We start from the raw sequence: 24402 nt of genomic DNA, 5'->3' as shown, positions 1-24402 counted from the left end.
ATTCCCAAGGTTGATCTGCATTGTCTTATATATACTTGTAAATGTTTCTGAGTTAGATGGGCCTTGTTTCAAACAGAAAAACTAGAATGCAACAGGCTAGGAAACTTTTCATTTCCCATTGAATTCCTATCGGGAAAGAAGGAGGAAAAAATATTGATGCCCAATTTATTTCCCTACTTAATATTTCCTTTCATCACCCCATCCTTAATTCAAGTGTACTTAGAAATTTAGCGGAAACAAGTGAAGACAAATTTAAACTGATCTTTGTCGGAGATATCGACCACATTTTTGGTGAAAAATTTAATTCCAAACAGAGTTGCCACATTTCTTAGATAAAACTACAGAATACTCAGTTAAATTTGAATCACAGAAAAACAGCTGCTTTTTTGTTATAAGTCTGTCACAAGAAATTATTCATTGTTTATCTGAGATTCAGATTTACTGGGCGTGCTGAATTTTATCTGGTTGGCAACACTAATTCTAAAGGGCGTAGAGCAGTGGTTCTCAACCTTGGCTGCCCATTAGAATCACCTGGGAATCTTTTTAAAATCCTGATTCCGGAGGATGAGGCCCAGAAATCAGGATTTTAAAAAGATTCCCAGGTGATTCTAATGGGCAGCCAAGGTTGAGAACCACTGGCGTAGTGTTTAGTGATTGGAACCAGCCTGTTTGGATGGGGCTGTCTTTGGGAGGTGGGTGGGTGAGAGAGTGTAGGGCCAGTGTGGGCCTCCTGTGCCAGCTCAGCCCGTTTGGACCTTCACCTGCAGGCAGTGGTGTAATGCTGAACGTTTCAGAGCAGGGAGAGATGGAGTCAGAGTTTAATCTGGCCAGGTTCAGAGGCTGAATTGGTAGGGAGAAGTGGGAGGATCTCTTAATTGGGAAGCTCTTGAGGTAACAGGTGAGAAGAGGAGGACCTGGAGAAAGACAGCTCTGAGAGTGAAGAGACTGATGACTGACGGGCTCTGGGGGCCCCAGGAGAGGGGTGAGCAAATGGCAGGTCGGCAAACCTGGCTGACGGCAGAATGACGGGGTGCTCGTGACGGAAGGAAGGGAGAGCTCAGGGAGAGGGCCCACAAGTTAAAGCAGTTTCACCTGGGACCCACCCTTGCAAAACATCCTGCAGAACTGCCCAGTTGACAGTGGAGGGTCTGGGCTCAGGTGGTATGGGGCAGCTTTGTTTAGAATTGACTGTGATGGCTGATGATTCTTGTAGAACAGTGGTTCTCAACCTTGGCTGCACATTAGAATCACCTGGGAATCTTCTTAAAATCCTGATTTCCCGGCCTCATCCACTGATGTGGCTCAGTGGTTAATCGTTGACCCATGAACCAAGCAGTCACTGGTTGATTCCCAGTCGGGTCACATGCCTGGGTTTCAGGCTTGATCCCCAGTGCGGGGTGTACAGGAGGCAGCCAGCCAATGATGTTTGTGTTTTGCTCTCATCGATGTTTCTATCTCTCTGTCCCTCTCCTTTCCTCTCTCTCTAGAAATCAATAAACACATATTTTTTTTTTAAGAAAGGAAATAATGTTGTTGTTTCTTGGATAAATCTCAAAAGAAATGGTGTATTTGGTTTGAATTTGCTCTTTTTCCTTACCTGATGTCATCTGTAATAATAAAAGTGTAATATGCTAATTAGACCAGACAGCCAAATGACCTTCCAGACAACCTTCCAGACAAGCCAGGGCTGCGAAGGCTGGCTGAGGCTGCGAGGGGCTGTGAGGGCCAGCTGGGACTGTGAGGGGCTGTGAGGGCCAGGTGAGGCGAGGGCCAAGCCCCTTGCACGGATTTCATGCATTGGGCCTCTAGTGTTTTAGTAAAAGCCCGGACACAAGTCTGTGGTAAGCCTGGCTACAAGACATTGAAAGCAAGGCCTTCCCTCCTATCTTTGTTTTGTAGATAATGGTCTTTTAACAGGTCTGGTTTGGCCACGCAGCTTGGGATAGCCTTGAGGTAACCATAGGAAAGAAGGACAGCAACCATATAAGGCAGATAACCGTTATCTTTGTCCAGTTGAGGAAGCAGAAGCTTAGAGAAGTTAGATAACCTGATCATACAGCTAGTAAGTGGCAGGGCCAGAAATGGAACCTAAGTCTCACTCCAAAGCTAATTTAGAAAGTACCTGTAAGCAAAAGAAAAAGAAATCCTACCGCTGTGAAATGACTGCTATTGGCATCTGATGTATACCCTTCCAGATTTTCGTGTGTGTGTGTGTGTGTGTATATATAGATATAGATATAATATATCTGTAACCATGTGGTATGTATGTGCATAGACACACACTCCATTCATCTCTGGTGCATATATGTAGATATGTCAGGCCATGCTCTTCATTTGTATCCTCAATCCTTTATCAGCAGCAGTTCTAAAGAATAAAAAAAAAATTTTTTTTGTAAGCTTGGCCCAAACTCAACTTGGCAGTAAGACTTGCTTGACTGACATGAAACTATTTATAGGCTTTACTTAATCCCACTGTTACTACTCATAAATCGCACTGTGGAAATATTAAAGTGTTGGTTACTGGGTGTTGGCTCAGACTCTGCTGGGAGTGTTGTGCAATCTGTGGTATAGGGAAAGTGTTATCTTTCTAAAATCCCCTCAATTCTGAAGTCCAAAATACTCTTGGCCCCAAGGACTTCAGGTAAGGGGTAGGAGATATATATCATGCTGTATAGCTGCTTGGGCCCAAAGGTCATCGTCTATTTAGTGAGGAATGTGAGAAGGGTTTCTGTAAGATGTGCCGTGCAGTGCTCAATATTTGCAAGAAACATGGAACACTTCTGTACTTTTATACTTCCAGATCGGGCTGCGATTGTTACTATGGTTGACTTAGTAGATTGGCTCTTGCTGGGAAATGGTTTGAATTGTAGGTGTGAAAAGTGGTCAGCAAGAAAGCACCCAGAAATGGCAGTGAGCTTCGGCCCTGTGGCTGTTTGTTCTCTGTGTTTAGTAACTGCTTGGTTTGTTCCAAAGTGGGGGCCACAAGAAAAAACATCAGTCCTTGGTTAGCTAACGAGATAAGGCAAATAAAAAGAGTTAGACACAGTTACAGTTTCACTATGATAAATGTCTTGATAGAGGGAATCACTGGGCATGTAAGAATCTAAGGAGAAGTCCAGAGAAAGCTTTTTGAAGGAGATTCCTGAGCTGTATCTTAAAGGATGAGTTTGAAGTTCACCATATGTAGGTAGGATTGAGGAGTGGTTATGATACACCCAGACTCAGGGGTGGGGTGAGGAGGCAACATCTAAAAAAATAAATCATTTTGCCATGACTGTATTGGGGGTATGTGTGAGGGGCGGTGGGAGTCAGTGGGAGATGGGGCTAGAAAAGTAGTCTGGGACTAATTACAAAGGTCCTTGTGTTACAGAACAGAAAGAGTGCCCTAGCTAGTTTGGCTTAGTGGGCTCAGTGGATAGAGCGTCGGCCTGTGGACTGAAGGGTCCCGGGTTCGATTCCGGCCAAGGGCACCTGCCCAGGTTTCGGGCTCCATCCCCAGTGGGGAGCATGCAGGAGGCAGCTGACCAATGGTTCTCTCTCATCATTGATGTTTCTATCTCTCTTTTCCTCTCCCTTCCTCTCTGAAATCAATAAAGAAATATATATATATATTTTAAAAAGTACAAAGAGTTCGCCCACCTGGCACTAGCAGAGCCAAACCCTAAACACCGAGAATTGCGGTGGAGAAATATTGACTATCTTATTATGAATGGTGCCACCCCGAGAACGTGAAGTTAATGCTCAAAAGCCCGAACTCCCCAACGCCGTGTGGGTTGCAGATCATACAGTGCAAAAATCACAAAACACTGTGCGTTAGGGGTTCAGGGTCGTGCCGGGAGCTGATCAGTTGTGGGTGAAGTAAGGGCAATGAATCATTTCTTCTGGTCTTGAGGACAGCTCTGGCATCCCTTTGGTTTCATGGAAAAGTTACCTGAGGGTCGTTTCACCTTAGGGTTCTGGTGTTGAAACATAACTTAGGTTAAGAAGTTATCTTTATCCTGCCAGAGGTCCCCGTCCGGTGACCATTAGTCAGTCCAGACTGCTGTCCTTCTGCTGCCTTGGGGGTTGCTGATTATTGGGAGAAAGTTAGGTCTCTGAGGGGTAGAGAGAGGGAGAGAGATGATTCCTAGAGATAGGATTTAAAACTAAATTTAATCAAAAGCATCAGGACCCTCAATTTTACTTGTATGTATATTCCGAGGTTTGGGTTTTAGTCCAAAGGTGATGGAAGCTATTGAGGAATTTTATGCACAGGAATGACGCTCAGATTCGTTTTCTTCTAGGTGCTGACATAATGGATTGGAGGGGGTGAGGATGGAGGTCGGGAAATCACTGAGTGTGCTTTCCGGAAATATTCAGGGCCTAACCCAAGGCATGGCAGTAGCGGGTAGGGAAGAGGATCAGGTATAAAAACACTTAGGAGAGAGGATTTATAGGACTTGGTGACTGAGCATAGGAAGAAGGGAAAGATCCCAGATGTCGCCTCTTAGACCGAGTGACAAAGGATTGGAGGTCTGGGGTTGAAAAAAAGGGCAGAGCGGGAGTGGGGAAGCAGGAGAGGAGGAAGGACAGGAAGCTGTGGCCAGAGAGGGGCTGTGTGATAGCAAGTTTGGTGAAGAGCTGCTGACAGCCAGCTTCCGTGCCAGATTCAGGAGAGAAAAGATTCCGAGAAGACTGCCTGTGGCTGGAAATCCCCAAATCATGCCTTAAAGTTTCCATACATAGAGTGAGGAATGAAGATGTTCCGGTCCTTGCCGCGTCTCGGGGCAGACGCGTCGTGAGAGCACAGACGAGATGCAGGTCTGCAAGGCCATTTTCCAGTCAGTGCACTGCCCACCTAGGGACCTAATAAGCTGACCACTTGTCCTTTCAGTCTGGCTGTCAGGAGGAACAACTAAAAAAAACAAACAAAAAAAACCCCTGAGTCCATGGAAAACACCGCCATGCAGAAGCGGAGCTCTTATACCTTGGTTTGCCTTTGCTCATTCTAAAGCCCCATGAGATATTTAAAGTCCCTACTTTATAGATGAAACTAAGACCCAAAGAGAGGAAGTAACTTGTCACACAGGAAAGTAATGGTAGAGCTAGACTTCAACTTAAGTTTCCTGATACTTTCAAGCATTTAACACGTTGAGTACCTACTATGCACCAGATGCTGTTCCAGGTCCCTGAGAAATGGCATAGAGAAGCAAGTCCCTGCCTCATAGAGCTTACATTTTATTTATTTTTTAAATAAAATATATGTTTTCCTTTCTTCTTTTTAAAATATATTTTATTGATTTTTTTTTACAGAGAGGAAGGGAGAGGGATAGAGAGTTAGGAACATCGATGAGAGAGAAACATCGATCAGCTGCCTCTTGCACACCACCTATTGGGGATGTGCCCACAACGAAGGTACATGCCCTTGACCGGAATCGAACCTGGGACCCTTCAGTCCACAGGCCGATGCTCTATCCACTGAGCCAAACCGGTCAGGGCTAGAGCTTACATTTTAGTGGAATTAACCTCCAGCAAAGCAATGACTATATCTACACTAATAAAAGAGAAACATGGTAATTGGCGTACGACCGCTACCCTTCCCATTGGCTAATCAGCGTATCCTTATGCAAATTAACTGTCAGCCAAGATGGCGGCCGGCAGCCATGCACTGAAGCGAGCAGGGAGGTTTGCTTCCTCCAGGAACTGCAGACTGAAACGTTCCCCGCCTCACTTGCCCGACTCTCAGCTGCAACTCTAAGCAACTATTACTATGTTGCAAATAAGAAGCTAAACAAAACTGGCTTTCAGTCAGCCCCGGACCGCAACATTGTATCCATGTTTTCAGCAGCGAGGCCTCAAAGCTAAAGCTGGCCCAGAATAAAAAAAAAAAAAGAAAACAAGGAGCGGTTGGAAGCTTTTAGTCAACTGCCAGCGGGAAAACAGCCCTCAGCCCCTCAGCCAGCCTGGCCAGGCACCCCAGTGGGGACCCCCACCCTGATCCAGGACACCCTTCAGGGCAAACCAGCCGGCCCCCACCCGTGCACCAGGCCTCTATTCTATATAGTAAAAGGGTGATATGCCTCCCGGCATCGGGATCAGCGGAGCAGCGAGGCTCCCGGCACTGGGATCAGCGTGACAGGGGGCAGCGCCCAAACCCCCTGATCGCCCTGCGGCTCTGTGAGTGACAGGGGGCGGGGCCACAACCTCCCTATCCGCCCTGCTCTGTGTGTGACAGGGGGCAGCACCCAAACCCCCTGATCAGCCCTGCTCTGTGCCTGATAGGGGGGAGCTCCCCAATCCCCCGATTGCCCTGTGGCTCTGTGTGTGACAGGGTGAGGCGCCCCAACCCCCCCCCCGCCCCCACGGGCCCTGCTCTGTGTGTGACAGGGTAGAACCATAACCTCTCCATCGGCCCTGCCCCGAGTGTGACAGTGGCGGCGCCCCAACCCCCTGATCGGCCCTGCTTTGTGGGTGATAGAGGTTGGCGCCCCAACCCGCCCCCACAGGCCTTGCTCTGTGTGTGACAGGGTAGAGCCATAACCTCCCCATTGGCCCTGCCCTGAGTGTGACAGGGTGCAGCGCCCCAACCCCTGATCCGCCCTGCTCTGTGTGTGACAGGGGGCGGTGCCCCAGCTCCCCTATCGGCCCTATTCTGTGAGTGACAGTGGGCAGCGCCCCAACCCCCCTGATGGACCCTGCTCTGTGAGTGACAGGGGGCAGCGCCCCAACCCCCTGATCAGCCCTGCTCTGTGAGTGACAGGGAGCAGCGCCCCAAACCCCTGATCGGCCCTACTCTGTGAGTGACAGGGGGCAGCGCTCCAACCCCCTGATTGGCCCTGCTCTGTGCGTGACAAGGGGTGGCGCCGCAACCTCCCCATTGACCCTGCCTTGAGTATAACAGGGGGTGGTGCTCCAACCCCCCAATCAGTCTACCCTGAGCGTGACTGAGGGTGGCATTGCAACCTCCCGATCCACCCTGCTCTGTGCATGACGGGGCAGCGCCCCAACTCCACAATCAGCCCTGCTCTGAGCCCGACCAGGGGCTGCACTTAGGGATTGGGCCTGCCCTCTGCCACCTGGGAGCAGGCCTAAGCCAGCAGGTCATTATCTCCCGAGGGGTCCCAGACTGTGAGAGGGCACAGGCCGGGCTGGGGGACCCCCCCCCCCCCCAGTGCACAAATTTTTGTGCACCGGGCCTCTAGTATAAGATATAACATCAAATGGTTTTAGTACTAGGAGGAAAAATGTAAATAGCAGGTTCCCAAATGCGGGGTACCCTGGGGCTCAGCAGTTAACTCACAGGGACACTGTGGGACATTTAAAATGTTGAAGGTAAACACAGAAATATATGAAGTTTTTTTTAAACATCACATTTAGTGCGAAGCTATTTACAGTTTCGACATATGAATATATATATTTGTTGTTAATCCTCACCCCAGGATATTTTTCCCATTGATTTTTTAGAGCGAGTGGAAGGGAGGCAGGGAAGGGGTGGAGAGAGAAACATAGATGTGACATCTATTGCTTGCCTCCCGCATGCGCCCCAGGCCAGGTATCGAACCTGCAACCCAGATAGATGCCTTTGACCAAGAATTGAACCCACCACTCTTTGGTGCTCGGGCTGGCGCTCTAACCACTGAGCAGTGCCGGCCAGGGTGATAACATCATATCTCTTGAAGTTGGCTTTTTGGTGGCTGCTGTGGTTAAAAATAAGTACCATGCAAAAAAATCAATGCAGAATGTTGTGTGTGGCGTTCAGTCTGATTCCAAAGTTTGAGAAGTTGTGCAGAACTCAAAAGGTACACCCATCTCATTTGTAAGTAATTGTGGCCATTGAAAATGAAATAGAAATATTCTTCTTTCTAAATATGTGTGTTGTTTTTTCAAATTGCTACTAAGTTATTAGGGCTTAAATACTTAGTAATTTATTTGGCCCTTACTATTTACACAGAACTGTTAGGTATTTCTTTTGGCCGAGAGGCAATTTGAAAAAAAGTTACTGAGACAGTAAGGGTACTGTGAACCGGGAAAGTTCAGGAACCTCTGGAATAAGGGGCTAGAGTGATGTGGAGGGTGGGGCCTGCTTAGATTGGGTGTCAAAGAGAGCTTGTGCCATTTGAGCGAGGGCCTGAGGGAAATAGCGTAAGCAACATGGGGCTCTGGAGGAGAAGCGTTCCAGGCAGAGGGACTAGCAAGAGCAAAGTCCCTGATGGGAATGAGCTTGACATGCTCCAAGAACAGCAAAATAGAAGCGTGGCAAAATCAGACCGCGTTGACGTTTAGCATAGAGGTGAGGCCAGAGAGGCGTGGAGGCCGGGTCAGGTAGGGCCGCGCCAACTCTCCACAGATTCTGAGCTCCAGGAAAGCTATCTGAAAGTTTTAAGCAGGGAAAATAACTTCATCTGATAAAGTGATATACTTTCTTTTTTTCCAAGTTCACTCTGGCTGCTATTTGGAAAACTAACAATAGGAAGCTTAACAGCAGTTAGGAAGCGGCTGTTGTAGTCTTGGCGAGAACGTCCAGGTGTGTTTTTGAAGGTAGAATTTGCCTGAATGGCTGGTGGGTGTAAGGGTGGGGGAAAGAGGAGACACCAGGGAGCCTTAGTTTTTAATTTTGAGAAGCTGGTTGAGTGATGGTGCCGTTTACTGAGATGCACAGGACTAAGGGGAGAAACAGAATAAGGATCTGGAGCTCATGTCGAAGTCAGGCTGGAGATGTACATTTGGTAGTGATCGGCATGGGGATGGTTTATTTATATTTTTTTGAGAAACACAAATTCCATTTTATTGATTGATTTTAGAGAGAGAGGAGGGTGGGGAGAGAGAAACATCAAGTTGTTGTTCCACTTACGTATGCCTTCATTGGTTGATTCTTGTATGTGCCCTGACCGGGGATCGAACCCACAGCCTTGGCATATTGGGGACAATGCTCTAACCCAGTGGTCGGCAAACTCATTAGTCAACAGAACCAAATATCAACAGTACAACGGTTGAAATTTCTTTTGAGAGTCAAAGTTTTTAAACTTAAACTATATAGGTAGGTACATTGTTATTAACTTAATTAGGGTACTCCTAAGGCTTAGGAAGAGCCACACTCAAGGGGCCAAAGAGCCACATGTGGCTCTCGAGCCGCAGTTTGCCGACCACTGCTCTAACCAACTGAGCCGCCCGGCTAGGACCTGGTGGTGATTTAAAAAAAAAAAAGTCTTTATTGCTCAGATTATTACAGACGTTCCTCTTTTCCCCCCCATAGCTCCCCTCCACCCGGTTCCCACCCCACACCATGCCCTACCCCCCCCCCCCCCCATCCATAGGTGTAAGATTTTTGTCCAATCTCTTCCCGCACTCCCCACCTGGTGGTGATTTTTAAAAAAACTTTATTTTTATTGTTGCCCTGAGATGGTTTTTAAAATAGTGAGATCATCTGGATGAGAAAGAACATAGCTGGAGAAGAGATGATCCCGAGGCTTTGCCTGGAGTCATTCCTGGGGGAGAGGCGTAAGGTGGGTGGAGTAAAAGAGGCATCTTCAAGGACTAAAGAAAGTATTTACCGGAGGAGGGCGTGGTCATCTATCGAGTGCTGCCTAAGAGGTTGAAGTGGACGTAGCTGGAAACTGGGAACTGGCCACTGGACTGGGCAACCTGAAGGTTTGGTTAGGAGTAACCTTAACACAAGCAGTTGCCGTGGAGTACCGTAGTTCTCAGATAACATCATTTTCTTCAGCATCATATTGATGAGGGGGAAACACTGATTCCTGGACAGGGCACTGTCTGTGTGGAGTTTGCAGTTCTCCCCATGACTGCGTGGGTTCTCCCCCACATCCTGAAGATGTGGATGTGAGGCGAATTGGAAGTCTGCTCGAGTCTGCCCAAGCCGATTTGGCTCAGTGGATAGAGCATCTGCCTGAGGACCAAAGGGTCCCGGGTTTGATTCCCGTCAAGGGCATGTACTTTGTTCCCAGGCTCCTCCCGAGTCCGGGCCCTGGTCAGGGCTTGTATAGGATGCAACCAATCGATGTGTTTCTCTCACATTGATGTTTCTCTCTGTCTTTCCCTCTCTCTTCCACTCTCCCTAAAAATCAATGGAAATAACAAAAAATAAAAATAAATAAATTGCCCCTCTCTGAGTGAGTGCAGGTGGCAGTGAATGGCCCTGGAAGGGCGTCCTGTCCACAGTGGGTTCCCACGTTGTGCCCTGAGCTGCCAGGTCTTTAGAAGGTTGGTGATATTTTTTGACCAGAAATATGCTGTAGGAACTTAACTCTTACATTGATTAGCAGATGGCAAAATTGGTTTCCTTATGTCATTTTGCTTAAAGGCACATTTTCTTTTTTTTTTTTTTTATATATTTTATTGATTTACTACAGAGAGGAAGGGAGAGAGATAGAGAGCTAGAAACATCGATGAGAAAGAAACATCAATCAGCTGCCTCCTGCACATCTCCTACTGGGGATGTGCCTGCAACCCAGGTACATGCCCCCGACCTGAATCGAACCCGGGACTCTTCAGTCCGCAGGCCGATGCTCTATCCACTGAGCCAAACCGGTTTCGGCAAAAAGGCACATTTTCAAAGACCCTGTGGATGACATGAAGTAAGGACTTACTGTAATGGGGAGCAGAGGCCCCATTGCAGAGGGTTAAGAAGAGGCTGGGAGGTGAGGCAGAGACTAGATAAGCCTTTCAAAGAGTTCTGAGTTCAGTCCCCAGTCTGCCTTAAAAATAATAATAATAATAATAATAATAATAATAATAAATGTTAATTTAGAATCCTTTTAGGTTTTCAGAAAAATTGTGAGGATAGTACAAAGAGACCCATGTATGTCCCACACTCAGTTTCCCCATCTGATATTAGTGATGACACATTTTTTATAATGAACCAATATTGATACATTATTAGTATTAACTGAAGTTCATATTTTATTCACATTTCCTTTTTTTTTTCTTTCTTTTCTTTTTTTTTTAAATCTTTATTGTTCAGATTATTACATTTGTTCCTCTTTTTTCCCCCCATAACTCCCCTCCTTCCAGCTCCCACCCCACCCTCCACCCTCACTCCCCACCCACTGTGTTCATCCATAGGTGCATGATTTTTGTCCAGTCACTTCCCGCATCTCCCACACCCCTTTTCCCCCCAAGAATAGTTAGTCCATTCCCTTTCTATGTCCCTGATTCTATTATAATCACCAGTTCATTCTGTACATCAGGTTATTTATTCACTTGATTCTTAGATTCATTTGTTGATAGATGCATATTTGTTGTTCATAATTTGTATCTTTACCTTTTTCTTCTTCTTCCTCTTCTTAAAGGATACCTTTCAGCATTTCATATAATACTGGTTTGGCGGTGGTGAACTCCTTTAGCTTTTCCTTATCTGTGAAGCTCTTTATCTGACCTTCAATTCTGAATGATAGCTTTGCTGGATAAAGTAATCTTGGTTGTAGGTTCTTGGTATTCAGCACTTTGAATATTTCTTGCCATTCCCTTCTGGCCTGCAAAGTTTCTGTTGAGAAATCAGCTGACAGTCGTATGGGTATTCCCTTGTAGGTAATTGAGCCTCTTTCTCTTGCTGCTTTTAAGATTTTCTCTTTGTCTTTTGCTCTTGGCATTTTAATGATGATGTGTCTTGGTGTGGTCCTCTTTGGATTCCTTTTGTTTGGGGTTCTCTGCGCTTCTTGAACCTGTAAGTCCATTTCTTTCTCCAGGTGGGGGAAGTTTTCTGCCATTATTTCTTGAAATAGGTTTTCAATATCTTGCTGTCTCTCATCTTCTGGCACTCCAATAATTCTGATATTAGACCGCTTAAAGCTGTCCCAGAGGCTCCTTACACTATCTTCACACTTTCGGATTCTTTTTTCATTTTGCTTTTCCAATTGGGTGTTTTTTGTCGAATCTTTGGTTTGATTCTTGAGCTCCTCTGGTCTGCTATTGGGTATAATATTCTTTATTTCAGTCCGTGTATGCTTACTTTCTAATTTCTTTATCGTAGCATCGAGGGTCTCATTAGTTTTCGTGAGGCTCTGCACAAATTTATGGCAAGCCCTCAAAATTGCGATTCTTAGCTCCATATCCTCCATTTCTGTCATGTTTTTTTGTCTCCGCATCTTTTATGCTTTCTTGGTGCACCCCCTTGTGGTCTCTGTGCGCAGTCTTGTTCTAGCCAAGCCTTAATTGTTGTAGTTAACACTAGAGGGATTTGACCACCAGGCCGACTGGCTGTAGGAATCAGCTGTGCGGAAAACGTCTGTCTTCTGGGGAGGCGCTAATCCAGCCTTTGCCTGAGGCGATCGGCAAATGGCTGTGCGCAGGGCTTGGGCGGGCGGGATCAACAGGGCGGGGGGAGGGAGCCGCTATGGCCGTTCTCAGTCCGTCCCCAGGGGTTCTGCCTCTCTGTCCCAGCAACCGCTGCAAACCTCGGAGGGGCCGTAGCCAGACAGTCCCGCTTCTCCCGTTTGAGTCTGGGTCCCTAGAGACTCGCCCGGATCTGTAGCCCAGAGTCTGAGACTCACTCCTGATTGAAAACGACAACCGCGCCCTCAGCCGCCAGCCCGCTTTGCGCGCGCACCCTCACCACCGCACCACCGTACCTTTAAATTTTCCACACTGCGCCTCCTCTGAGCGTCGGAATGCTGTTGTTTTTGCTTCTAGTTGAAGAGTCTCTCCTCAGCCAGCCTTCCTGTGGTTCTGGTTGATGTCCGTTCCGACTTTTAGTTGTATTTTTGAAGTGGTTGTTTACGGCGGCAATCTCCGGTGTTTACCTATGCCGCCATCTTCGATCTCTCCAGAACTTCTTTTTTCTCCTTTGTTTTTACATAATGTCCTTTTTCTGTTCTAGGGCCCCACCTAGGTTACCACATTATATCTAGTCATCATGTCTCCTTCGGCTTCTCTAGGCTGCAACTATTTCTCAAGACCTTTTGATTTTGGTGACCATGACAGTTTTGAGGAGTGCTGGTCAGGTAGTTTGTAGAATGACCCTCAATTTGGGTTTGTCTGCTGTTTTTCTCATGATTAGACTGGGGTTAGGTTTGGGGAGGAAGACAATGGGAGTCAATTATCATTCTCATCACATCATATTAAGGCTGTGCTATCAACATGACTTCTCACTGTTGATATGAACCTTAGTCTCCTGGCTGAGGTCATGTTGGTCAGGTTTCTCCACGGTTGTTCACCCCCCGCCCCCCCCCTTTCCCTACTGTCCTCTTTGGAAGGATGTCACCATGTGCAGCCCATACTTAAGGAGTGGGCAATTATGCTTCACCTCCCTGAATGCAGAATATTTTCCTAAATTATTTGGAATTTTTCATAGAAGATTTGTCTTTTCTCCTCTATTCATTTTTTAAATTTTTAAAAAAATTGATTTCAGAGAGGAAGGGAGAGGGAGAGAGAGATAGAAACATCAATGATGAGAGAGAATCATTGATTGGTTGCCTCCTGTGTTACAGAAGAGCAAAGAAATACCAAGCACGCTTCCTAGAGAAAGGGAGGAACCCATTTATTAACACTAGTGGACTCCGGGAATAATTTCCAAATCAGAGTGAAGTAACACGCAGAAGCTTTGCTTTTTATAACCTTCTGGGGTCTTTGTCTTGCAGATATGGTTCCGCCCCTTTTGTGGGCTTACAGGAAGGCCCCCATATGTTGATGATCTGTCCTGAGGCCAGTGATAATGACCCCCCCCCCCCCCAATGCATTGTTCAAGTTTTTATGGCCTGACAAGCCTTGCAAGACTTTGGGGAAGGAGGCAATGACCTTAATTATAGGTCATCAAGAATGCACACTGAGCTTATAGGCATGAATTCCAATTGCTAGCCCCCAAAATATCAGGGTTACATTTGAATTAGCCCTTTTTAGCCTTCTCACTGTATACCCCACACTGGGGGTCGAGCCCAAAACCCGGGCATGTGCCCTGACCGGGAATCGAACCATGACCTCCTGGTTTGATTGCATAGGTCAATGCTCAACCACTGAGCCATGCTGGCCGGACTATTCATTTTTTAAAATATATATATTTTATTGATTTTTTACAGAGAGGAGGGGAGAGAGATAGTTAGAAACATCAATGAGAGAGAGACATCGATCAGCTGCCTCCTGCACACCTCCCACTGGGGATGTGCCCGCTACCAAGGTACATGCCCTTGACCGGAATCGAACCTGTGACCCCTCAGTCCGAAGGCCAACGCTCTATCCACTGAGGCAAACCGGTTACGGCCGGACTATTCATTTTTATTCTATTATTTATTTATATCACTATGGACTGCTGGATATTTATTTTATACTTTGAATTATAATCCAATACTGCTTTTTTTATTTTGTTGCTCAAATTGTTCCAACTGTGGCCATTGGAGCTCTTTCAGTTGGGTCCTGTGTCACTTTGACATACCCTTCTCCTCCTATCCTCTGGCCAACACTGATATATTTACCCTCTCTATAGTTTTTGTCTTTTTGGAATGGTGTATAATTGGAATCATATACCGATAATATTTAGCCTTTTCAGACTGGCTTCTTTTACTTAGTAATATACATTTAATATTCATGTCTTTTGTGGCTTGATAACTCATTCTTTTAAAAAAATGATTTGAGAGAGAGAAAGGGGGAGAGAGAAAAAAACCCCACACTGATTTATTGTTTCACTTATTTATGCATTCATTGGTTGATTCAGACTGGGGATCAAACCCGAAACCTTGGTGTATCTGGACGACACGCTAACCGACCAGGGCCTCATTCTTTTTTATTGCTAAATGATATTTCATTATAGGGATGCACCACAGTTTGGTTATCCAGTCACCTGTTAAATGACATCTTGGCTGGTTCCAGTTTTTGATGATTATGAATAAAGCTGCTATAATTATTTGCATGCAGGTTTTTAGGTGGACCTAGATCTTCAAATCAATAAATACTTAGGAGCATGATTGCTGGTCATATGGTAAGACTATGTCCAGCTTTGTAAGAAACTGCCAGACTGCTTCCAAAGCAGCTCTACCATTTTCCACTTCTACAGTCAATGAATGAGAGTTACTGTTGCTCCACATCCTTGCCTGCAGTTGGTATTGTCAGTTTTCTGGATTTCAACCATTTTAAGAGTTGTCCCCATATGCCATTCACTAACTTACTAGTAAATATCTTGGCTCTCTAACCTTTAGAGTAAAGCAAGAGAGCTGGAATCCAGTGGGGATTTGGTTTCTAGGAATAACTAACCATGGGGTTGTAGAATTTTAGAAACAACCTATTCTGGTTCTCCCTGCCTTATTTTTGTTATATGCTGAAGACAATGAGAAGGTGACCTGAAATATTCCAAAAGAACACTTCCGGCTTGAATTCAGATGTTATATATTTATATAAGGCACATAAGATCCACGTTCATCCAGTATGTCCTATTGAGTTGTTGAGGGATTGAACTGCTTATAATGTACTGTCTGGTGTGCTGGATGATGGCGATGCAGTGATGAGTCAATCAGACATAGTCTTGTCCTCAGTAAGTTTACAGTCTACCTGGGGAGACAAACAGTTACAATGCACAGCAATCAGGGCTGTGATGGGAGAAGTATAGGGAGCTGTGGGAACACCAGTGTCAGGGCAGGCACCTGACCCATCTAGGAGGGGTCAGAGAGGCTTCTTAGAAGAAGTGACTTCTAAGATGGGGCCTACAGCAGGGGATTGGCTAACGGTAGTTCGTGGGCCAAATCCAGCTTGCTGCTGGCTTTTGTACCCCCTGTGAACTAAGAATAGTTTTTATATTTTAAAATGTTGAAAAGAATCAAAAGAGAATAATATTTTGTGACATGAAAATTATGAAATATCCAAGTTTCAGTGACCATAAATGAAGTTTATTGGAACACAGCCATGCCCAAGGCTGCTTTTGCGTATTAGGCAGAGCTGAGTAGTTGTAGCTGTGTGGTCTACAAAGCCTAGGGCATTTTCTCTCTGGTGCTTTACAGAAAAGGTTTGCTGACCCCTGGCCACAGGATGGTAGGAGTTAGCTGTGTAAAGCAGAGCAAGGAAGAAAGAAATCGGTTTCTAATGGGGTCTTTGTATAACTGCAGTAACTTTAATATACTTTGAATATGGCATTGAAGGAGGGAGGGGGCCAGAGGTGGGCAGGATCTCCACTGGAAAGAGACTTGACAGCCATATTAAGGGGTTTGGGTTTTATCATTGGGGGGATTTTAAAAGGTTTTAACAGATCAGATTTCCTTTTTCAAAAAATCCTTTTGTCACGGTGTAGAGATTGGGTTAGAGAGAGTGGGGTGAGAACGGAGACAGGGAGACTTGTTGAGGTGTATGTGTTTTTTTTAAAGTATATTTGTATTGATTTCAGGGAGGAAGGGAAAGGGAGAGAGAGAGAGAATCATCAATGATGAGAGAGAATCATTGATTGGCTGCCTCCTGCATAACCTCCACTGGGGACCGAGCCCACAACTTGGCCATATGCCCTGACCGGGAATTGAACTGTGACCTCTGGTTCATAGGTTGACACTCAATCAGTGAGCCACGCCGGCCAGGCCTCGTTGAGGTTTTCAAAGTCATTCAGGGAGATGTTGGTAAACTGGACTGGTATAGTGACATTGGGGATAGGAATAGATTGATTTGAGAGGCATTGAGGAAAGCAAAATTGAATAGGTGATTCACTGGAGGCATTGAAATGTAATTATTTTCATGTTTCAAATGATTGTGTTTTCTTTTCAACTCCAAAGTTTGTTTGCTTTTTTCTGGATCATGTGAATGCATGGTTGAAAAGTCCATGTTTAGTAATAGTCTTCAGAGCAAAATTCTTTAGTGATGTTTCATGCCTCTGGTGCCCCTTGAAACTTGTGTATTAAAGCAGCATCTCTCTTTGGCCTCTTCATGCTGTTTCCTGTTGACAAGGGATCTGGGTTTTAAGGAGCAGAGAAGTTATTGGCAGATTAATGTTCTAATTATTAACTTTCTAATTATCTTGGTTTAACAACTTCCCCAAATATTTCTTTGTTGCAAGTCCTTGGGCTCTTTGGTTTTCAAGGCAGTTTGTTGACACTGACAAGCTCTTCTCATTCTCGAGGGCACTTAGGCCCTTTCCAGTTTTAGATATCTAACCCTTGCCTTTTTCCTCCTTGGAATTGAAGTGTCACTTGCAGTAAGTGGTAATAAGATCTTATATTTTACTAGAGGCCCAGCACACGAAATTCGTGCGTGTGTACCGTCCCTAGGCCTGGCCTGCAATCCAGGCCATCTTCCTGGGCTGCTGGCAGCTGGCCCCGCCCCCTGCTGCCACCCACCCCCAGTTCCCCGTTCCCCATCTGGCGATAGGAGCCTGCCAGCTGGGGCAGCTCCTGCATTGAGCGTCTGCCCCCTGGTGGTCAGTGCACGTCACAGCGACTGGTTGTTCTGCCGTTCGGTCAATTTGCATATTACCCTTTTATTATATAGGGCAGGGGTCCTCAAACTTTTTAAACAGGGGGCCAGTTCACTGTCCCTCAGACCGTTGGAGGGCCGGACTATAGTTTAAAAAAAAAAACTATGAACAAATTCCTATGCACACTGCACATACCTTATTTTGAAGTAAAAAAACAAAACGGGAACAAATACAATATTTGTATTTGCATGTGGCCCGCGGGCCGTAGTTTGAGGACCCCTGATATAGGGTAATATGTTGTGTTGTCTCAGAATGCTTACTCACATGTCAGTTTTTTGATCCCTATAATAAACCTGTGAGGAGGGCAGCACAGGCCAAGTTACTGAGATTTGGAGAGGTTAGATGACTTGCTCATAGTCAAAAGGACAATAAATAGTAGAGCTGGTGATAGAACTTAGGTCTGCAGATATCATAGCTTTATTCACTCTATAGTGCACTCTGTCTCCAAGAAAAAAGAGTGTTATGTTTTCAGCAGTAGACAGCTGGATGAAAATTTTTTTTCTTTCTTCTTGGTATATGCTTTGTGGGAGCTTCACCCAGACACCAACAAAACATAGGCTTTCCTATGTTTTTGAGTAACATGTGGACTACCAGTAATGCCTAGTATGATTTGAGAAACTGTGGTCTGTATGCTAAAGTATATGTGAGAATATACGTAACTATGTTTTAATTCTTTCTCCCCCCCACTTAGGTGGTTCTCACTTGGACAATTCAAGGCCAAATGGGAAAGGCCTGTTTGTGGACCAGAGCTCCCGGGGTCAGGATAAGCCAGAAAACTTGCTCACAAGGTAATCAGCTCTCCCTTCACTGCTACCTCTTAGGACTGAGGTTTTCTTCATTATAGAACTGAAACCATTCCTGTGAATGAGGTAAGTTGTCCCAGGGTAGCTGGCCTAAGAAATGTAGGATATTTGTTGAGCACTTACTGTGTATGCCACATAGTTACCCAAGTTATCTTATTTTAACCTGAGAAGTAGGTACTATTATTTTTCTGTCTTGCAGCTAAGGAAACAGGTGAGAAGAGAGGTTGTAAAACTCACCCAAGATCTAGAACTAGCAAGTGGCAGATCTAGGATTTGAAACTGGCATCTAAATCTATCTTAGAAATGCAGTTTAGAAACATTTTGATTTCTCCCTCCCATTCTTTCAAGAGTTTGCTGACGCTGAAGAGTCTTCTTTTTCCCATTTTTACCCCTTTCTTTTTTTCTGATGTGCTGTTATATTTAGTATGTACTCTAGCGCACCCTACTGATCATGGCCAGAGTCTTCTGGTCAAGATAAAACTACTTTATTGTATCAGTATTTTAATTTTGCACTTAAGCTGCAATGAACAGATCCTGAACTTTAAGTGAACCCAGGTCTGTCATTCTCAATTCACCTTTGAGCCTTCTTGGTACACACAGATACATTTTTACATAGCCTTAATTAATACAGGGTGGGGCAAAAGTAGGTTTACAGTTGTTCCTATGGAAAATTATACAATGATTAATAAATGATAATACAATGTGTACTCACAACTGTAAACCTACTTTTACCCCACCCTGTATGTACATGACAAGAGTAATAGCAAACACTTAAGTGGCATTTATTTAGTGTCAGAAACTACTTCAAGTGCTTTATAGATCTTAATTCATTAAGTGATTTTCAAAAAAAGTTTCTGGAGCTATTATTATGATTCTGTTAGGTAAGTGTCAAATTTTGTTTAATTTTAAAGTTAGCATTTGAATAATTTTTAATATGACTAAAACTACACAAATCGAACCTGCAACCCAGGGATGTACCCTGACCAGGAGTTGAACCCACAGCGTTTTGGTTCATGGGATGGTGTTCCAACCAACCGAGCCACACTGGCCAAGGCTGGATTGTTTCACAGTCTTGTTAAGCGAGGCACTCTGGCACCATCCAGCTGCGTGAATCATTAATGATGCTGGGTCTCATTGTTTCCCATTTGAAAAATGAAGGCATTAGATTACAATATCTTCAAGATCCCCTTCTGGTCTGAGATTCTATGAATGTATTTTCAGAAACCCTCTGGACCAATGTACTATTTAGTCAACAACATGTATGTTTACTTAATTCCACATAGAAGTAGTATTGTTTTAGCAAATAAGTTTTACTTTAGCCTCCTTTTGCCTTCTGTGACTCAGATGTTTGTGTGTGGAAACTTCTAGCTTTATGTTTATGTCATGAAGGACTCATCAAAATATGATAACAATTTTTTTTTGGTCTGTTTTTCTAGACAGGCTAAATCCAAGTTGGAAATTACCGACATGGTTCGCTCTTCCACTATCACAGTCTCAGACAAGGCTCATATTTTGTCGATGCAGAAGTTCGGACTGCGAGAAACACTGGTGAAATCATATCTGATGCAGAAAGAGGAGGATTATACCTATATCCAGAACTTCAGGTAGCTAACCGGCTCTTAGACTGTTTCCAAAGGAAAATGATCATTCAACTAGCACTTACCTCCACCCCCAGTACCCTGGATTTGAAAGCAAATCCTACTACAGATCTCTCCCTTCATTTTCTAAAATGAGCGATTCCATTCACTCTTCATTAGCAGGCGTTTATTCTGTGCCTTTTCGGCCGGGCACTCTGGTGGGTGTGGTACAGTGGGAGTGACACAGCTTGCACATAGTTACAGCACTATTTGAAGAGCTATATGGATACAAAAAAAGGAACGTAGCCTACCCTTGGTCGTTCTGGGCCTTTGAAGAAAGTCATTTAAATTGAAGTTAGTAAATTGAAGTTAGTGTTTGGTAATCTTTTTAGACAGGGTTACCGAAAGTTGAATGAATCAAGGTTGCATGATTCTGCTAGATCTTTTTAAATTATTGCACTGTGACCATAAGACAAAGTAACATTGCTTCTAGGGATAGAAATAGTCCAGTGATGGCGAACCTATGACACGCGTGTCAGAGGTGACACGCGAACTCATTTTTTTCGTTGATTTTTCTTTGTTAAATGGCATTTAAATATATAAAATAAATATCAAAAATATAAGTCTTTGTTTTACTATGGTTGCAAATATCAAAAAATTTCTATATGTGACACGGCACCAGAGTTAAGTTAGGGTATTTCAAAATGCTGGCACGCTGAGCTCAAAAGGTTCGCCATCACTGAATAGTCAATTATGATGAGTACTGCTGTTGCTTTCCTTCTGAAAGTAATTACCAAGGTACTTTTCATTTCCAAAGCATATTCAGGGTAAAGAATTATCTTGTGGATTATAGTTCTCTAAGGCTGTCAGAGCTAAGTAGGAATGTTCAGAGTAGGCCTGCGCTGTTTGAAGTGATCACACAAGCAACAAATATCACAGTAGACTGCAGTCATTGGTATAGGTTAGATGTGACCTTTTTATGTCTTAAAATGCTTTCCCTTATTGTCTCCATAGTCTTCCTGAGTGACCGATTGGTTTTCTTTGGTGACAGGTTTTTTGTGGGGACATACAATGTGAATGGACAGTCCCCCAAAGAATGCCTCCAGCCCTGGCTAAGTCACGGTATCCAGGCCCCAGATGTGTACTGTGTAGGGTGAGTGTTTCTCTTCCAGTCGCTTCTACATTCTCCAATGTATAGCTGCAGCTGAAGAGATGGGGACATGAAGATGAGGTGGGCAAAAGTAGGTTTACAGTTGTTCCTATGGAAAATAACACAATTAACAAATAATAATACAAGAATAAACTGTGGTTTATGGAATCACAACTGTAAACCTACTTTTGCCCATCCCTTATATACCTGACTCTTCACAGCAGGTGAAGGAATTGACGAATAAGTATGTGCTTAGTAACAGCTGCTTCTCTGTTTGACGCTCTCCCTCATAGTTAAACACATTTCTGGCACGCTTAAAGTGATGTGCTTGGCACTTAAATGCTAGTATTGAATTTTTAGTATAATCCTCTGTTAAAATCACCGCACCTTGAATTGATTTTCGTTACTTAGACATTCAACACTTTTGGTCATGAAGCAAAGAATATTTTTTGCCAGGGAAGGAAGGTTAGTTTAAAAAAAAAAAGAAGAAGAAGAAGAAAAAGAAAGGCCCCACCAGTCAGTCCCTTTTGTTTCACGCTTAGCATCCTCCTACCCCTATACTGGGCTCTGTTGATGGGGATGGGGCAGCAGAGAAGCCTGTATGGAAAAGTGGAAGGGCCTAGAATTTGGACTGTATGTAGACCTGGGTTTGAACCCATTTGCCACTTGGTGCTTGTGTGAACTTGTGACCTCAGATGTAAAATGCGGATGCTTCCAACTGCTTCACAGGCTGGTTATGAAGCGGGAATGGCCTGCTGCTGTGACAGCACTGGTAAGCGCCTTAGCACTTTGACCCTCGGCCCTGAGCGTTTGTTTTTCTTTTCTCTTGCGGGTCCTGCAGTGTAGCCAGAAAGCTAGGATTTACGCACCCAAACCGATCTTAGGACGTGTCATCTTGTACATTACCTTTCTCTACTTTCTTACTTCTGGCTTCTCCTAATAGGTTCCAGGAGCTTGATCTGAGTAAGGAGGCCTTTTTCTTCCATGACACCCCAAAGGAGGAAGAGTGGTTTAAAGCCGTGTCAGAGAGTCTTCATCCAGATGCCAAGTATGCAAAGGTAAGAGAGGAGTCAGGGACCTTCGAATGGTAGGTTGCCACGCAGGGAAGTTAAGACAGTATTTCACATTCTCCCCAAGCCAGTCCTGATTATCCTGCTATTTTCAGTTCTAGGTCCTCCAGAAGAGGCACCTGTGGGTGGGCAAGATGCAGGTCTTGGCACTTGTAGGCTAAGTTGTCACGTAGCCTGCTCAGTGAGTTGGGTAGGTGATTACCCTGGGTCCTCGTGTGGAGGAGATACACGAACACTCGCAGCCAGCTTCGAGACCACTTCTCCTTTGGGATCTTTGTTTCTGTTTCCAACTTCTGTTTAATGCCGTGACTTGAATGTTTGGCTCTGGTTTCCAGGTGAAGTTCATCCGACTGGTTGGGATTATGCTGCTGTTATATGTCAAACAGGAACATGCAGCACACATCTCCGAAGTGGAAGCTGAGACCGTGGGGACAGGAATCATGGGGAGGATGGTGAGTTCTTGGTGGTGTGTTTGGCACACTGAGGGCCTTGATCCCTGAGGTTTTGACCCCACTTCTCATGATACCTTGATGCATGTGTCCCAGTGAGGATACTGGTATTAGAAGATGAATTGTACCCTCAGCAGGACTGGACTGAGCAGACCATTTACAAATGGTATTTTAGGGAATTGCTGGCTAATTTGCCCAACTAGCAGGGATCCTCATGTTTACTGCACACTAGAGTCTCGAGTTTATTCTCCCATTTAATCCATGAAATAGGTTGCAGAAACTATATTGGGTCACAGAGGAAAAGAAAGAACGCTGATGCAGATTTGCCATTTCCTCTTCTTCTTGAGGCCATTGAAGTCCTGCGTTTAGATCCTACCGCTAGAGCTCAGCCTCCTGTGGAGAAGGGAGAGCATGTGGCTTTCCTGGGATTTCATGGAAAGTGGACTCCGCTTGCCACGGACTGGCTAGTCATTCTGCCTCCTTGGATTTGTTTTCTTACTTGTAAGATGCAGACAGTAATACTGCTTTACTTACCTCACAGGGTTATTACAAAGACTAGTTAAGGGAAAACGTTTTGAAAGTTTGCAGGTTTAAGCAACTGACATAATTAAAAAACCATCTAAACTGGATTTCTCTGGGCTCCTCTTCGTAGGGTAACAAAGGAGGAGTGGCGATCAGGTTCAAGTTCCATAATACCAGCATCTGCGTCGTGAATTCGCACTTGGCAGCCCACACAGAAGAGTACGAGAGGAGGAACCAGGACTATAAAGACATCTGCTCTCGAATGCAGTTTTGTCAGGTTGACCCGAGCCTTCCCCCTCTCACCATCAGCAAGCACGAGTGAGTCTGGACTTCTACCCCGCACAGGTCACGTCGCCCGGTGTTTTGTTAGGGAGGTGACAGGGGGAGGCTTCCCACTGCTGGAGTGGGGGCTCGGTTACACACGGATCATGTCCCTTGGAAAGGTTTAGTTTCCTAATTTACCATCTGGCAGGCCTCTAGAATTCTCAAATCATTTGTCCCTGGAAAATGTTTAAGACTTATTTTAATGTGGGTCTGCTTTGGTACAACACCACAATGAAAGCAGCCAAAGAGCGAGCATCTCAACTCCAGGCTTTAGAAGTATGTTTCAGGATATTATGCATCTGTTCTTCCCAGGAGCATATGTAATTGAGAAGGACTGCATTTGTCTGCCTTCACTAAGTCTTTTATACCTCAACTTTATAAAGCTATAGTTGCAGCTGCTTGGAGCATCTTCTGCTAATTTTTGTCTATCTTTTTATTTCATTTACCTCTAAAACTTCCTATATGTCTAAATTCAAGGCATATGAGAATTTCTGACTTGAAAGTAACACTTGAAGCTTGTGCCACTTCTTTTATAAAGAGGAAGAGCCGCTGGGGCCATGGTGTCTGCCAGGGAGCATACAGAGTCCAGCCTCTCATCCCGCCTGCTGCCATGGTGGAACTGTCTTGAGCTCATTGGTGTCCCAGAAGCTGACAGGATGGCTTTCCTTCTCCAGGGAACCTAGCAGGGAGTGTGTCTTCCGTTCTGCTAAGCCTGCAGCATCCTAGTTTGTGAGGTTGCAACTTGCATGTCAGTTTGTCTGCTTTTATTTGGGGGTGTGCATACTGCGGTGCAGACTCTCTCCTGACTTGGTTGCTGCTTCTTATGGAGCACTATTGGACTTTATGGGATGTGTAGTGTTATTGAGGAGCATTCCATTATCTTTTCCCCCAAAGCATCAGGTGTCATAAAACACCTGTCACACTGAGCCAACCGATGCTATGGTGGTGGTTAAGCCCAGATTCTACTGTAGAGGTTGAGCTTTGTTTCAGAATAACTCAGCTCTAGAAACAAAGGCGGGGGCGGGGGTGTGTGTTTTGTGGACTGGAGTGTGTGTGGAGGCAGAGGCAACATCATGGCATCATCTAGTTTGGGGTCCCTGGATGATTGGCATGACTCCCCAAACTTGATCTTTTTGCCT

At 44.9% G+C, this 24402-nt stretch overlaps 1 protein-coding gene across 1 annotated transcript in view; it reads left to right on the top strand.

Annotated features, from left to right (window-relative positions):
- INPP5B (inositol polyphosphate-5-phosphatase B) overlaps positions 1 to 24402 on the top strand; it is a 55071-nt gene that overhangs the window by 16035 nt on the left and 14634 nt on the right. The window contains 6 exon segments of the mRNA XM_070404764.1: positions 18060 to 18156; positions 19608 to 19775; positions 20800 to 20901; positions 21842 to 21956; positions 22304 to 22420; positions 23070 to 23257. Coding sequence (XP_070260865.1) covers positions 18060 to 18156; positions 19608 to 19775; positions 20800 to 20901; positions 21842 to 21956; positions 22304 to 22420; positions 23070 to 23257 — 787 coding nt within the window.

The sequence above is a fragment of the Myotis yumanensis genome, unplaced genomic scaffold (genome assembly GCF_028538775.1).
Source record: "Myotis yumanensis isolate MYYU_CA2020_CCGP unplaced genomic scaffold, mMyoYum1.0.hap1 SCAF_2, whole genome shotgun sequence".
NCBI lineage: Eukaryota > Metazoa > Chordata > Mammalia > Chiroptera > Vespertilionidae > Myotis > Myotis yumanensis.
Note: the sequence above shows the minus strand (reverse complement) of the source record. Positions and strands in the feature narration are given on the sequence as shown.